A 15,529-nucleotide genomic window follows, 5' to 3' on the forward strand; every position below is an offset into this window, starting at 1 on the left:
ATATTTTGTATTTCTAAAAAATTATATATCCTTGGAATGTGGTTATTTCCTAAGAAGTTGAAGAAAAGTTGAGAACAAGTTAAGAAACCTACTTCCTGTTTTGATAATTTTCGATTTGATTGTGTACAGTTTGTAATTTTACACGTATCAATTACATTGCTGTATTATTCTCTTTTTAATCTCCTTACATGAAGGCTTTTCTATTATTTAGATTTTTCTTACCGATCTGAGGACTTTTTTCCTGTTCCATCCTATATCCATTGAAAACTGATTTGAATAGTTATACTGAATGGACTTTTCTTATGTAATAAGTCATATTCAACATTTTTAGTACTATCAGGCTTTTTAACTCTTTTTTTCATCATTTGTTTTATTTTCAACTAACTCTGCACATTTAATAGATGTCTTCAGTGAATTGTTTTACAGACTGATGCTTGAACCTTAATCCTAAGATTCTTTTTAAAGAATTGAGTTTCTTTGTACACACATGACAGGACAAGGCTTAGTAGGTACAATTCAGATGAGTCAGTTGATTGCAAAACTAACTTAGACTCAGAGTGAAGTGGTTTGTAGGTGTCTACCAGTTTTTGCTAATTCTCTGTAGTAACATGTACTAACATTTTGTGTACATATCTATTTTTTCCATATATAGATTTTGGATATATGGGATAACATAAATATCCTATTCCCCTTAGTCCCTATGGTTATATTAGAAGGTAGACTGAGATTCTTCTTTTTCTTGAATAGACTCAAAACCGCATGAAGCTGATGGCTGACAACTATGAGGATGATCACCTCAAATCCTCATCCCATTCCAACCAAACCAACCATAAGCCCTCCCCAGACCAGGTAATGTATCTCTCGTTTTCTCTTTTAAGCTAATTTTTACTATGGGGTCTGATTATTTTGAGTTGTATGTAATTTTCCCTGACATGCTTGCAGTACCTTGGAACACAAATAACGTTCTGCGCTGGAGTTATAAAACAGAAATTGATGCTGCTGTTGTATTGGCTTCCCTGAAAACTCCTGAAACATGAACAAGCCGTTCCCAGTCCAGGCTGTTATTAAGTGGGTGGAGATGATGGAGCAGACAATGAAAGGGAAGAAAGAAATGTTACTGTCTTAAAATGCAGAATTGGACTCTTCTCTGGCATATTTGGATTTTAGAAACTCAAGTTTACTGCTTGAGTATGCAGACCATCCAGGACTGTTTCTTGTCTTGAGAAGCAGGAAATCATGCTCAGGATCAGCTTTCCGATCTATGGATTGCATGTGAGCAGTTCCTTCATTTCCCAGGAGGGAGTCCTGGCCTCTGTGCTAGATGAGCACAGACTGCTCCCTCTCGAACTCAATGGGACATGAACCAAAGGAAAATCAATTTACCATCTCCAAAGTAGTGTACAGCCTCCTGTGTCGTTTACAGCTGTGTAAGCGCAGCCGTGTGTTTGATAGCTATCAGAGAGATTACCTATCCCTGGGGTAGCACAGAAAATGCCAACATAAATCCATACCGTGTTGTACTCTCTTCCAGTGCAGTTTAATTAAAATATTAGCAATCATTAATCACTGTCTTGACCAAGTGAAGGAGTGTTTGTCACTCCTCTTTGCCCCCTGGCTGATCTAGAACTTGTTGAGGTCTGAAGAAAGCATCTCACTCTAGACCTTTAAGCACCAGCTCAGTGAAATACAGAAACTATGAGAAAGGTATGAGAGGAAAATGGCAAACAAACATGTATCTACCTTCCAAAAATAGGTATTTAAAAATCTCTTTTCTTGTCTGTATCAGAAAACAATATGGAGTATAAAAAGAGGAATAAGAAATTTTTTCATTTTCAAATCACCTTTCCTTTACATCTTGCTTTAATATGCTCCTCTAGATTATAAGTAAAGATCTATAAATTGAATGGCTTGAATTTTCTAGAATATTTTTGGAAAATGTTGGCCATACCTTCTTTGGGAGAGCAGAATTGTTAATAGTGCAGATTAAATTGATTTCCTAATCCTAATTTGGAGGAATTTGTAGCATATCTATTGCTTATACATGGCAAGTCTGTAGTGAGCTCAAGTCATTTTCCTAACATACCTGTAGTACGTGCCTAGAAGCGAATACAGGTAGCATTCACAGACGTAATGAGAAGATAAAAAATTAAATGCTTGAGGAAGTTATTACAGGGACGTCATGGGGAGGGGAGTGGGGGGTCTAATTGCACTTGCCCTGTGCATAGAGACATCTTAAAAGCTAACAAAGCTTCCAAGAGAGCAAAGCAAGCTGTGTCCCCAGGTGGCTCCAAATATTGCTCCCGGATTTAAAAGAACGCTTGTTACTACTATTTGTGCTTACGTTATGTGCTTTGAATACTAACCAAGTCTTTGTTTCATTCCCACGCTGCCCGGGGGCTTTCCTCCCCTTGCCGTCTCCGCGCCGCTAGGATGAGGAGGAGGGTATTTGGGCATAACCAGTCAGATGCTCTTAGTGCAGCCATTTTGTTCAGAACGGTGAGAATCCCCTTCTCTTACCAGCAAAAAAAAAAAAAAAAAAAAACCCAGTCGCTCTCGCCTCTTGCTTCCATGTGCCGTGCAAAACCCCGGCGTGCTCCTTTTCCCTTGCTCGTGTCGTCTCTGCATGCGGGTATTCCTCGTGTATTTGTTCGTAGGCTGGAGTTTTTGGTCTCCTGCTAATGGAGCCCTTGCTTCGTGCTGCGGCGGGGAGAACTTTCCAGGGCGTGTAATTGAGTTTATGCGCAAAGCAAGCTGCTAACGCCTCGGAGAGAGCAGGAAATGTCTCCCATATAACTTGTCCTTCACTTCACGGAGGAAATGTTTTCAGTGAGGGTTTTTTTCAAAGCAGTTTGCACTGCAGCCAACTCTCTGTATGTTTTCTCAATTCTGGTTAGTAATGAATTTGCTCAGAGATAATGTTCCTCCAGGAGACTATTGGTTTTAAGCATGTTGAGATGTGCCGCTGGGATTGCTGCCACATAAGCTGACCTAAATAGTCACAGATATTTATCTGCTCAGAATAGATGATTCTTGATAATGACGAGGAATATAATTTTATATAAACTTTGAAGGCAGAAAAGAACATCTCCTTAACCTGCCTCTCTTCCCATCTCCATCATTCTCTGAAAAAAAAGGGCAAAAATTCCTACCTATTTGTCATTTAAACTCAATTTGTTTCTTTATATCTGTCCCCATAATTCATTTTTTCTGCTATCAAATTGTCTCCACAACAATCCCTATATCCAGAAGAGAAGGCAATGCCCAAGAAAAAGTCTTGTTCTCACTCTTGTTCTCTAGTGAAAAAGATAATGCCCTTTACTGACCAGGTTACAGAGAACAAATATGAATTATAAGGCTAAAATACATAAGATTCATTTTTGTGTCCTAGAAGTGGTTGAAAAGGAAATTGCATTTGTTTGAAATACTTAAAGGAAGGATTTTGAGAGATTGAGATATAATAACATTTTAAAATTTATATAAAACGTTTTCACTTATCCATGTAACAAAAAACATTTCACGTGATTTTTTTTATAGAATTTGAATTTTTATTTTCATTATTTGAAATATTTTTTCTGAAAACTTTCATGGAATTTTGGACCCTTGCATTTCTGAAAATCATTATTTTATATGAGTTTTTTTAAAAATAAAAAAATAAGATACACTCTTATTTCTTCACACCTGCTCAGTTAACTGCAGAGTTACATATCTGGCTGACTGCTTACATCAGATCCCTCTTTTCAAGTCAGCTATCTGAAAAATGTAATCCAGCTGTGGCAGCATCAAACTTGAATTTCATGCCTTGGGGTTTGAACTGAGAGAATCTCTTCTGTGGAAAAATCAATAATGTGCTTCATTAATTTACACTCACTGTTGATTTCACATTCTGTTTTGAGTCACTGCTCTTGCAAGGGTTGTGTGTTAGTATGTGATGTTAGAAGCTTTAGAGACTTACAATGCTTGTGAAGATTTTCTGAAGCATGTCAGTTAAACACGAAGGACCTGGTAAGTAAGTGACGAAAAGGAAGAGCACGCTTACTTTGAAGGTAGGAATGATTTTGATTTTTATCTAGAGCAAAAATGAAGGTTGTGTAGCAAACACTTCTCTTTTCCTCCCCCAGCTGCTGAACTTTTATGAATGCAACTGTGCAAAAGTATGGTTTCTCTTCATTTAACTATATAAATATAGAGATAGTTCACATACCAAGTAAACGCAGTGTACCCTCCACTTTCTACTTGACATCTTTTCCTCAGCTTCCACTCTATGGCAGGAAAGCAAGGCAAGTGTGCTACAGTATATCCCAATCAGAGTAATGAGGCAGCCAGCCTTTTCTCCATATGTGTGTCCCATCTGAGAAACATGTCAGCTTCAGGTCTCTGTTGCATGCAATCAACAGGGAAAAGCATAAAGTTGCAGTTATTCCTAACAAAGCAGATGTTTCTAACACAATATTGCATGTCCTTTCTAAGAAAAAGTCCTTCTCTTCCCCTTTGTGAAAAGAGAAGATACTATAAGCCATGTAGTCCATAACCTGCAAGTGTTAAATTAAATGTACATATACAACAATGTATATATTACAGTGGTGAAGAAGAGACTAATAGAATAAGGCTTTGAGCTAACCTTGTTTTTTAACATTCCTTTAGATTTGAGGAGGTAGCCACCTCTGGTCAGAACTGAAGATAAAGTGGAGATCACTGAAATATGTAGAATAACAAACTGCATTAATTTATTTGTATGCTTTGGCATTTTCATTTTTTTTCTCTGTTGCATTCTGGAATTGGCTCAAAGTGTTAATCTTTAATTATATCAATTCGGTACATGACCATACTATTGTATGTAGCTCCCCTGAATAAACATATGTGCACTTCCTATAGTTTCAGAGTATGGTACTTTACATTTCAGTTCAATGTAAATACCATTTTTCATTCTGAAATGTTAAAGTAGTCTTTCCTGGCCTTTTTCTCCAACTTCATTCCCTTACTGTCTGAATCTCTTATGACTTCTGTTTTTATTCCCCAGATGGAGCTCTGAGCTTCTCTATATTCAAGCATATTCATATGAGCTTTCTTATGAGGATGCTCTTTTGTATTTCTCAAAGGCTAAAATAGTCTGGCCAATAATGGCGGCTTAATTAATTATTATTCATTGTTATCAAAAATAATAGTAGTTTAATGATGTTATGATATCTAATATATATATTATATGATAAAAGTGCATGTATGTATATACATGTACATGTGTATTATGTCTGGGCTGTATACAGTGTAGAGGAAACAGCTTCCATACATAAACTTCTCAAGCCGCTCAATCTATCTAGTTTTCTTAGTATGTCTGGGCTCTCTGCTATATTAGAAAGTGTGGGCATGGTTCATAAATCTTCTCATATTACCTCCGTCCATAAAAATGAGAAGAAGTGGTTTTGTTGGATAGATGTAGTGAGCATAGGGTCACAGCAAACTGTTGTAAACATGAAAGACAAAGGACACAGGGAGAAAGTGAGAAAAGAGTGAAAGTGCTAAAGGCAGGAACAGAAGAGAAGCAAAATTGAAACACTGAGAACTGATTTATCCCAGGATGTAATTCCTACATATTCTGTGTGTGTTGTTAACTGTGCACGCTGTGGTATAGCAGTCTCCTTCCCATGGTTCCTGGCTTGCAGGAGGAATTGGAATCTGGTAGATGCCCTCACCATACAAGCTTTTTGGACCTCAGTCCGTGGAAGCATTTTGTATTAACGGTTGCCAAAAATCTCTGACACGGATATGCCTCTTAAGGAGCAAAACATTTGGTTTTGCTGTGCTCGAATTCCAGGAACCAAAATCTGAAAACAAATGTTATGCTTATTAGAGAACAGTGGAATGGTCAAAGAGCTAGCATTTGTAGGAATGTACAGAAATGTTTTTTTTCAAGATGATGAAAATATTGGCAAGTTCCTATTACTTACTTACTCTTACATTTGACATTTTTCTTTAGTATTTGTATTTTACAAATTTTTCATACAAAAACACTAAGTATAATCCATTGACTGCTGAATACACCAGCATAATTTAGCAAGTCTCCAAAGATTTCAGAGGTGATGTCTGTGGTGGAAAGAGGAGTTAAGTCACAATGGTAAAATATTTGAATAATTTTTTAAGAAGGAGGAAACGGTCAATTCCAGTAAGATTCATGGATTTCATGTAAAAAATACTATCAATAATAATTTACAGATATACACACATATACACTGTGCATCAAAGGCTATATTTTTAATGTTGTTGTAATTTGACTTTAAGTTTTCCAGTAGACAAGAGTCTTTGAAACCTAAGAACTGAAATAAAGGGAAGATCATCACTATGAAGCATGTTTCTTATCTGAGGAACTCAAATTGAGTTTTCTAACTCTAGTTTTTAATCGAGAAGTTAAAATATTCTGAAGGATATCTTTAGTGAAAAATTTTTTTCTGAGAACAGTCTCCTTCTAAAGAACCACTCATGATTATTAAAGGGTAATGGAGCTTGAATGGCATTTCTACATGCCATTTATTTGGACAGTTTGATAGAATACAAATAAAGAATGAGATAAACGGTTAAATCTCACAGAGAATTTGATCCTAGTAGACTTATGCAAAAACCAGCTGAATGCTCTAGTTCGTAAACCATGTGTTTCTAACTGATTTCTGTAGAGCAATATTATCTGGCCCCTAGGAATGCCCAAAATAAACATTCACAATTTGCTTCTCGTGTGTTTGGGAGGTGGTGTTTACTTCCTTTGGGTTGTCAGATGGAAATAAGTACCCAACGAATTGACACCTAGTCAGTCAGCGCGCCTGGCTGTTCAAACAGGTGGAGAGGAAAGTGGCAGAAGCAGGCGACAAGTGAACGTAGTCTGATGAGCTGTGACTACTGTGATGGCCAGGTGAGAGGGACAGCAATAACGACATTGAGGCAGGTAGGACAGGATGTCTCAAGACTTAATTTGACCTTTGCCACAGCTGTCACACACATGAACTTTTTTTTTTGATATCACTGCACAAGTAAAAGTGTCTACAGTTTGGGAAGTTTGAGAGGAATACTTTTTTTTTTTTTCCTACATTATTAGATGCTTGAATTAATACAGTAATTTCTTTCAGTGAAGTACATATGTTATGAATAATGAGTTCCATTTTCAAGTGATTACACAGGCATTCGTACAGTGGATAAATGTGATCTATCTCTCAACATGAGAGACATTATATCTTTGCAGTGTATGGAGAGCTGTTTGTCCTACTTGTCCCACTTCTGCTTAGGTTTTCAGCATTGTCACTTATTATATTTTGACCTCATCAGCTTCTCTATGAATGCTTTTTAAACAAATTTATTTTCAAGATGTTCTTTTTAATTGTTAGGTCAAAAAAACACCAAGCTTTCATGCCTGACTTGTATTACAATATAATTTATTGGACAGAGTACTATACCACGATTCAGAAGATAAATTCTTTCCTGGCGTTGTCTGTAACCACTCACTTGTTCTCCTTCTCTCTCTGTCTCAAATTCTCTATTTGTAAAATGAGCTGAACTTTTTGTAAAGTGTTACTGCTGCTTGGGAAAAGTGCTACAGAAGAGCTAGGTAATATTATTACACAATATTTTAAAATGGTGTTGTTACAGTGATATGATGGTGATTCTAATACCTCATTTTGAATTTGTTCCCAAAATTGTGTTAGATTTGTATTTGATTCAATTTATTAATATTTCTTATTTTTCTTTCCAAGACCTTATCCTTTCCAAAAGAAGAAAAAAAAAACCTTCTGTTAAACATTTCAAGGAGCTGTCATTCTAACATACTGAACAAAGCTCTTTAGACTGCTGCCTCTTCTTTCTCATTGTCATCTTTTGTCCTCTGAGGGATCACTTCTTCCTCTCAAAGAATTTACAAATTAATTATTTAGTGGATATGTCTGTTATAATATGTCTGTTATAGTTCTTTTTTCCTATGTGTAAAATTACTGTGAAAGAAATGTATCTTCAGTTTGCCTTAAAGATTTGTCATATCCAAAATTTGAAAGCAGCTAGATAAAATAATCTTTTTTTTTTGGGGGGGGGGGGGGAACATCGTCACTTGGCCTGACTGAGACATAAGATGCCAGATTTGTTTTGTCAGTACTGATGACAGTCCAGACTCCTCACTCCCACTTCCCAGATGGGCAAAACTTGTACTAAGATCCATAATGCGATGCTCTCAAATGTGATGATATAAGATAATTAAGTAATCATTACAAGGGTAGCGCTTTGAGTGCTGCTGTCCTGGTTAATCACATGGCCGGCCTTCCCTCCCTTCTTCTGGAGCCTTGCTTATCTGGGCACCAAAATTATTTATGCAGCTGAAAGACATCCATGCCTTTAAGCCCAGGTATGGAGACACCGAGAGAGTGCGTGGTCTGACAATTACTGCTTTCAAGAAGTATACGGTTAGAGCAAGATGCATACAATTCAAAATCCTGACTTACTATCATACAACTATCTGTTCTTTTCAAGCCTTTTCCAGGTTTTTCTTTCTTCAGAGAATAGCCTTTTCTTCTCTGACCACAATGCCTCTGAGTAATGGAAAGCCTTTCCTATGTAGTGACTTCCTTACTGTAGTGTAAGTAACAATCTCATTATAATGAAGTGACCAACTTAACTGATGCTGATATCAAACTAAATGGTATTTTGTTTACAATTAGTCTTCTACCTTTCTGATCTGGAGACAGCTCCTTTGCACCTTCTCTCTTATTCTGTATCCACACTGCCATATAATCCTGTACGCAGTAAGGACTGTTGTCAGATTGCCAGCCTAGAGAAGCACGCTCTCCTTAAAATGTTGCTGACTTCTGCTCCCAGTCCTTTCTGTGTCTCTAGGAACAATGCTTTTGTTAGCTTGTTTTTTTAACTCTACTATTTTGCTATCTACATGACTATTTTATGTTTGAAGAATATATTCTCTGTCCAAGAATGCTTTATCTACCACCACAGAAGAGCTGATCTTGATACATAGTTAGTCTTCGTTCTGATCCCAGAATGATAAGACTGAGATTTCCAGATGGAGTTCTGTAATCTTCACTTCTGGGATGAATTAAGTGATCACAAGAGGTGTAACTGGATTGTATCACTGTCTTTCTATTATTCTTATAGATCAAAGAGGAACACAAATAGATACTTATATTCTAAAACATTCAAAACAGATGGCTGGTTTATTTTTCTAAAGAATTCGGCTTTTCAGCAAAACAATTGCAAAAAGGCTGTCATTCATTTCTACCAAATGAGATTATTTCAGGTCTGTATCTTATTTTCTTCCTTGATTTACAGCTGAGTATCTTCTTCTTTCACTACTGGCTTGGTCTTTGATGCAACTAGGAATTCTGTATTCAGGCATTTTCGTTTGTACCTGGCTGCTTCCATGAGAGATGTTGCTTACAGACTGCGTGATTGTGTCTGTACTATCTTCCAATTACTCTGCCATTGAGGTCTCTTGTAGCCCTCATCCGCATGCCAGAATGCAATCATGCAAAGCAAGAAGTTTCTGTGAACTATTGTTCATTGAACAGTGTTGGTAGCATAAAGGAGAGTGGACTTGAGCTCTGACACTCACTGAAAAAAATAAAATCATACTGGGAATAGCTGCAGCCAGGCTGGTTGATGTCATTGCCGGTACCTTTTCATTGCAAGTTAGGAGGAGAGGAAATTATACGGGAAGTGGTAGGGAGATCAACAGTATTAGAATAGGGAAAGAATCAAGCCCAAACCCGCTTTCCAATGCATTAACTATGAAAATAAGCTTGAGAGAAATATGACTAAAATAAAAAGTGATAAGGGCACGTAGCCAATCCAGACGCTATATTTTCCTGGCTGGTAAAGTTTATAATTACTGAAAGATGCCAGAATTTATAGTTCCAGCTCATAGTAGGCTCACCGCAGGCAATCCAGCTACATCTGTTTGTTTAATGCAATACGTAGATGAGGAATATTATTTATATCCATATAAATGCATGTATTTGTTCATGGGATTTATGCATTTGAGTGTGGAGCAAACAACCTTAGAAAAAAATCCTGAAGAAGGGTGAGCCAGACATCCCGTGACTTCATGCGACTTCGCTTTGAAAGTGTCATGTCGCAGGTAGAGACCAAGAGAGACAGTCTGAGGACTCGGTGGTTGAGAGGGACGAGACAAAGATTCGTATCACCTGTGGACAGGGAGGTTATAGTTTGTCTGAGTAGAAGAGCACTGATTGCGTGCTCTGGTAGAGCACTTAAGAAATACTTTCTGGTTTCCCTTAGCAATGGAACAGACAGTAGTGAGACAAAAGAATGCAGTCGCTGAGATATGTGTTCACAGGCGGATTGTCCCGGTGCACGGGATACAATTCTGCTTTCAGACACAAGCGTATGAGCCACTGGTTCTTTTTGTCCCCTGTAATAGGCAGATGTATAAAACGAAATGCAAAACAACAAGGAAGAGATGTACTTTCTTGTTCACTCTTATTTAGAGAAGTGGTAAAAAGTTTGAATGGATTAAACAGTTAAACAGGTTGATATTCTTACTTATTCTCAAACTACCATGTTCTTGTTTAAAAAAAATGCAACATCAAATCTAATTGTTTCTGTGCAATTGAAACTTTCATTTGATTAATTATTCCTGCAAAAGTTCCATCAGGATAATACTATTTAAATCTGAAGCTTCATTGTACAATCTGCAACATTTGTTGCATCATTTTCATTTGCTAAGGGAATACCTTTTTTTTCTTACAGATATTCTAGTTCTCAGCATCTCATAAATTTGATTACCTAGTTTCACAGCTTTGTATAACTGAATTGATTATCGAAAATTTTAACTTGATAACTGTCATAACTTATGGAAATGATGTTCTCAATTGAAGGAGATTTTAACACATGTAACAGCAGAGTAAAATTTCAGAATCTCTGTAGATCTCATCCCACTTTGTCTGACCTGTTTTTTTTCTGGAAGGAAGCTTCTGAGTTGCTGGATTCCTGAGAATTTTGAAAACAAAAAAGAACTTTAACAAATAAAAATAGCATTTGAACTTTTACGTCCTGATCTTATCTTGCCATTAAGTCACAAATTTCTCTCCTTTGGTCAGGTAGGAATGAGACGTTCCCTTAACAGTATGGACAGTTGCAGAAGAAGGGGATGAGTGGCCCCACGCGTTGTGTGCACAGTGCAATTTGATGTGTTTAGGGGTGAGGGGTCTTGCAAACGCTCTTGCTCTTGAAAGTAAGGAATTGTGAAAATGGGTAAAATTCAGGCAGTATTAGCTGTATCAGCTCTGCCAAAGTGCCTCATTCCTCAACATTAGCATTTTCCAGTGATCCAGTCATAAGCGTCACACAGGCCTGCCAGTGCATTTCGTCTCTGACATACGCTAGTCCCTACTATTTCGTACATGGCTCCCCACAAAATTTTGCTCCATAGCCATGTAAGCAAAAATTGCTAGTGTCTGAATTTGTTTTGTTGAAAAATATTTGTGAACTGCTTTTTCAGTACTTTAGGAATCGCACCAACCCGTTGCAATTCTTTGACTTTTACTTACATTATGGGGAAAAGCTTTAATCTGAATGGAGGGAAATAATGAAAAAACTACTCTCCCTGTTTTGTGTTTTCTCTTTTCTTTTCTTCTGGTCTAGATTTTTCCCAAGGTGAAGAGGGTGAACTCTGGAAATCATTAATCCATGGGATTTGTTCATGGTGTTTAAAAATTTCAAAAAGAATTTGCTTTATAAAAATGATTTCCCAATTGATCTTGTCAGGAATGAACTCAGAAAGAAACGGCTCTGTCAAAATAGCCACAGTCTCTTTCAGCTCCTCACGCATGTTGTTTTGTTTGGTTTTATGAAGACAAAATGATGAAGGGTAGATTTAAATCCAGTTTTGTCTTTAAAACAAATCTAAGGAAAACTGAGCCTGTCCTTGAGCTTTTCTCTTGTGGTCTTCTGAAGAAACCACGTATCTCTATGCAGCAATGAACTGAGCTGAACTGAACTGAGGTCAGGCAGTGTCTTTTGAGAACTTTCTTCTGTTTCCATTTAAAATAACGAAGGGAAGGCATCAGTGATAAATTGTTCTGAATTCAGGAAAGCTTTGCACTTTCTAAGCCAAATTCATGCCTCATAAAACTCCACTTCATTCAATGGTTACATGTTGTTTGTATTTGAACCCTTGCATTTGTTGCCAAACAAACACAAATGGCCTGAGCCAGAGAGAAGGTGAAATCCTATGCAAATATTTCCAGACAATATCATTTTGTTTCTTAGCTTATTTCCATAACTTACAATATGGGAAATTTTGCACAATAGGCAAAATTTTCTTTTCTCATAATATCTATAATAAAAACAAGCTACAGGGGAGTTGGTGGGGTTTGGTGCTTTTTTTCCCTCTGTTTCTTTTTGACATCTGAGGAGCCACTATGATCCATTCCATCTACACTTTTCAGATCCTCCTTGGAATAATTTCTTTTTAACAAGTATCTATATTTACCCAGACTTTCAGTCCATCTTCTCTCATGCAATGGTAGTTCGGGAAGCAGCAGCAAATTGGCATCTGTATGCAACAATGTTTGAAAACTGGAGCTGAAAATAATTTCCCATCTTAATGTGAGGATATGCCTGACGGGTGGTATAAAGGGCTAGCTCAGTTTAACTTGATTTTTTTGCAAAATATATTTGCTATGTCCAGTTTGAAGTTTGGGAGAATTTTTCAGAATTCCACCATGTACAAAACTTTTAAAAATCAGGGATCAGTCAAGCTCCGTAGGCCAAGCTAGCAAGCCAGAGCATTTCTCAATTCAGTTCATTTCTTGGAAATTCTCCGATTCCTTTTGTGTATACTTTTTTCTAATACATTAGGTACAAAACCAGTTATATCTTCACTTCATTTACTTTGACTCCCAGAATATGTCTCAATTCCATTTTATTCCCTTTTTGATAACTCTGTTCTTTCTGGAGTTTTTCCAGATATTTAATGATTTATTGGTAAGTTGAGAAGAACGTAATTATTTGGTTGCAAGATGAAAGCCAGTTATCTGCATTTCTTTGCCTCTTAGCATTTTGTGGTGAATGTGTACCCACAAGATACATGCAAGCAAGATAGTCAAGCTGCTAGGAGAGTATGGAAACAGTCCTGCCAGTGCAAAGTGTACATATAGCAAACACAGTTGCTATGTCAAGAAGGTACTATTTTCTCCTTTTTTTTTTAATTCTTGCCTAGAGGAAGCATCTGCAAGCGCTTGTAAGAAAGACTGCTGCATTTGATCCACATGCATGATTCTGATGAGGAAGGCAAGTTTTGTAAGGAGATAATTTTTACTATATCAGCTGATGTAGCTAGAAAAAACAGACAAGACTTTCTTCAGTTCCAAAATGGGAGCTGCAGATTTATAGCTAAGCAGAAGTTTAGGACATTTTCTCTGAAGTAGCTAAATAATGTTAATAGTGTAGTTCTGAGAAAGAAAATAGTGGTTGCTTAGTTCATAGAAGAAGGGGATGTTAGCAGGGAGAAAGGTGACTAGGTCATTAGCCCTTCTGCATGGAGAACTAGTAATTTAAAGCTGGTGGTTGTGGTGAGTGAGTCCTATTACATGTTGATTAAAACCATACTTTACCCTGCAGACATTTATGGATAGTCAATATCGCATTTGTCTCAGATCAGTGCTGTTACAGTTATACCACTCATTCACTGGTTTTCTTTTTCATATAACCACCTACATGTTTTTGCGTATTTACATTAGACACCATTCGGACAAACTGTAAGACACCACAGTCTCTGTGTCTGAGGTATATTCATCTCTCACAGTAAAAGTGACCAAACATTTAGATAGGTCTCTCCAACCACATTCAGCACAAGTACCTTTTCTTATCTGTGCTGAACATGCGTGAGTTTGAATACAGATAAACAAATCATAAATACAGTTATTCATATTTAAGCTGGCCATTTTACAGTAACAGCAGGACTACAGTTGAAGAAGCAGTAGTCATTTCATTCTAAAGCTTATTTTTGCCCCTGATAACTTGCAAAACTTCAATTAGATTCACATTTTTCATGCTCCAAGTTAAAACTTTCTGTGAAACCTCAAAAAGATTGCTGTTTCTGAGTTGAATTTGTTTTGAAATACATTCCCAAATGCCTTTATCAGTTGGTAGAAATGGTTTGTTTTTATATTGGAGATCCGTCAGGCATTTCAAGTTTCTACTTCACCGTTATAGCGATTGCCTTCTTTAGTAAAATCCATTTTCAGACTTAACTGGCCATTAACACTGCTCTGAGCTTGAGGATACATTCTGCAGGCATCGTTCTGCGCTTTGATGAGGATGGATGAGTGTATCGCTACAATTAATGAAGGCTGGCTGCTTTCGAAGATAATCCTGGGTTTGGAGGGAAGTCTGTTCGGCCGTTGTTTTCCTAGAAAGCTCTGCAGCTTTGAGCTGATCATGAGAACATGATCTGCTTTATGAATCCAGTGCCGCTCTGCCTTCCCACTTAGCGAGTGCTCTTACACCCTCTTGAGATAAGGCACTGGCAGCCCTGCTGTGTGGGAAGCACAGCACCTTTTGCTAAGTGGCTAGTTCAAATTAGATATGGCAGGAACACAGATATAAGGGCATTTCCTGCTTGACTGCCAGGGTTTAATGGATCCCAAGCGAGAGGAATGATTGCTCTCTGAACAGCTTTGGGAGCACTGCTAGTTAAGAGCTTTCACACGCCTCGCTTGGCTTATTGCCAGAGAGAGAGGAACATGCTTCTCGAGGCAAGGGGGAGAGGGTGGAGAAAGAGGGAACTCGTCCCTGAGTTATCAAATTCAACTGTTGTACTAAAATCTTCCATAACTTTTGCTACACAGTTCTGCTTGTCCCTTTGCCAGAGACAGGTTCCATTTACAGAGGGCAGTGGGGAAGGTTAGCGATTCTGAAATCTGCACAGCTGGCAGATATTCAGTAGACTATTATCTGTAAGAGAATACAGGATAGCTAGTGCATTGATTGGACAGCTAGGTATTAGACATTAACTGCTTAATTTTTACATTTTTATAAAACACTGTTTTCTCAAGGTGTGAGAAAACAGTCTGTCATTTTCCTCTTAGTGGGCGGGTGGAATAGCCAGAAAGACAGAAAAGATGTCAGGGAAATGAGAAGCCCTATGTGTTTTTGCACTTATTAAGGCAGTGCACTTTCAGGTCCTACTACGTGTGATTCAGATTATCAGGAATGGGGATAGGTACTGCATACTCACCAAACAACCAAAGCTGATGGATATAATCAGTTTAAGACAGTTGTACTTGGTGGTGAAAGAGAAATGGGAGTAACAGTGTTAATGCCATTAAAATAACACTTCCTACTGCCCTGTGCAAGAAAGTATTCTGCCACGCTGCAGTCTACAGTCTTGCTATACTTTCTTATGTGTAGGTATCTTCAAACAAGTGTTGCCCCAAAGCTGCACATAGCTGAAGGATTTAAAGTAGAGCCTATGAGCTTATTCTCTCTGCAAGCTTCTTGACTATCCTCTGTGCCCCTGTTGCCTTGTCAC

At 37.6% G+C, this 15,529-nt stretch overlaps 1 protein-coding gene across 5 annotated transcripts in view; it reads left to right on the forward strand.

Annotated features, from left to right (window-relative positions):
• Positions 1–15,529, forward strand: part of ERC1 (ELKS/RAB6-interacting/CAST family member 1) — a 302,330-nt gene that overhangs the window by 265,956 nt on the left and 20,845 nt on the right. For all 5 annotated transcript variants that reach the window (XR_009960212.1, XM_062590517.1, XM_062590533.1 and 2 more), the window contains one exon: positions 748–849. Coding sequence is in view for 4 of the 5 variants with exons in the window: in XM_062590517.1 (XP_062446501.1) it covers positions 748–849 (102 nt within the window). In the remaining variant the exon portion in view is untranslated. The remainder of the gene's footprint in view (positions 1–747; positions 850–15,529) is intronic.

This window comes from Rhea pennata, chromosome 1 (genome assembly GCF_028389875.1).
Source record: "Rhea pennata isolate bPtePen1 chromosome 1, bPtePen1.pri, whole genome shotgun sequence".
In the NCBI taxonomy this organism is placed as follows: Eukaryota; Metazoa; Chordata; class Aves; order Rheiformes; family Rheidae; genus Rhea; species Rhea pennata.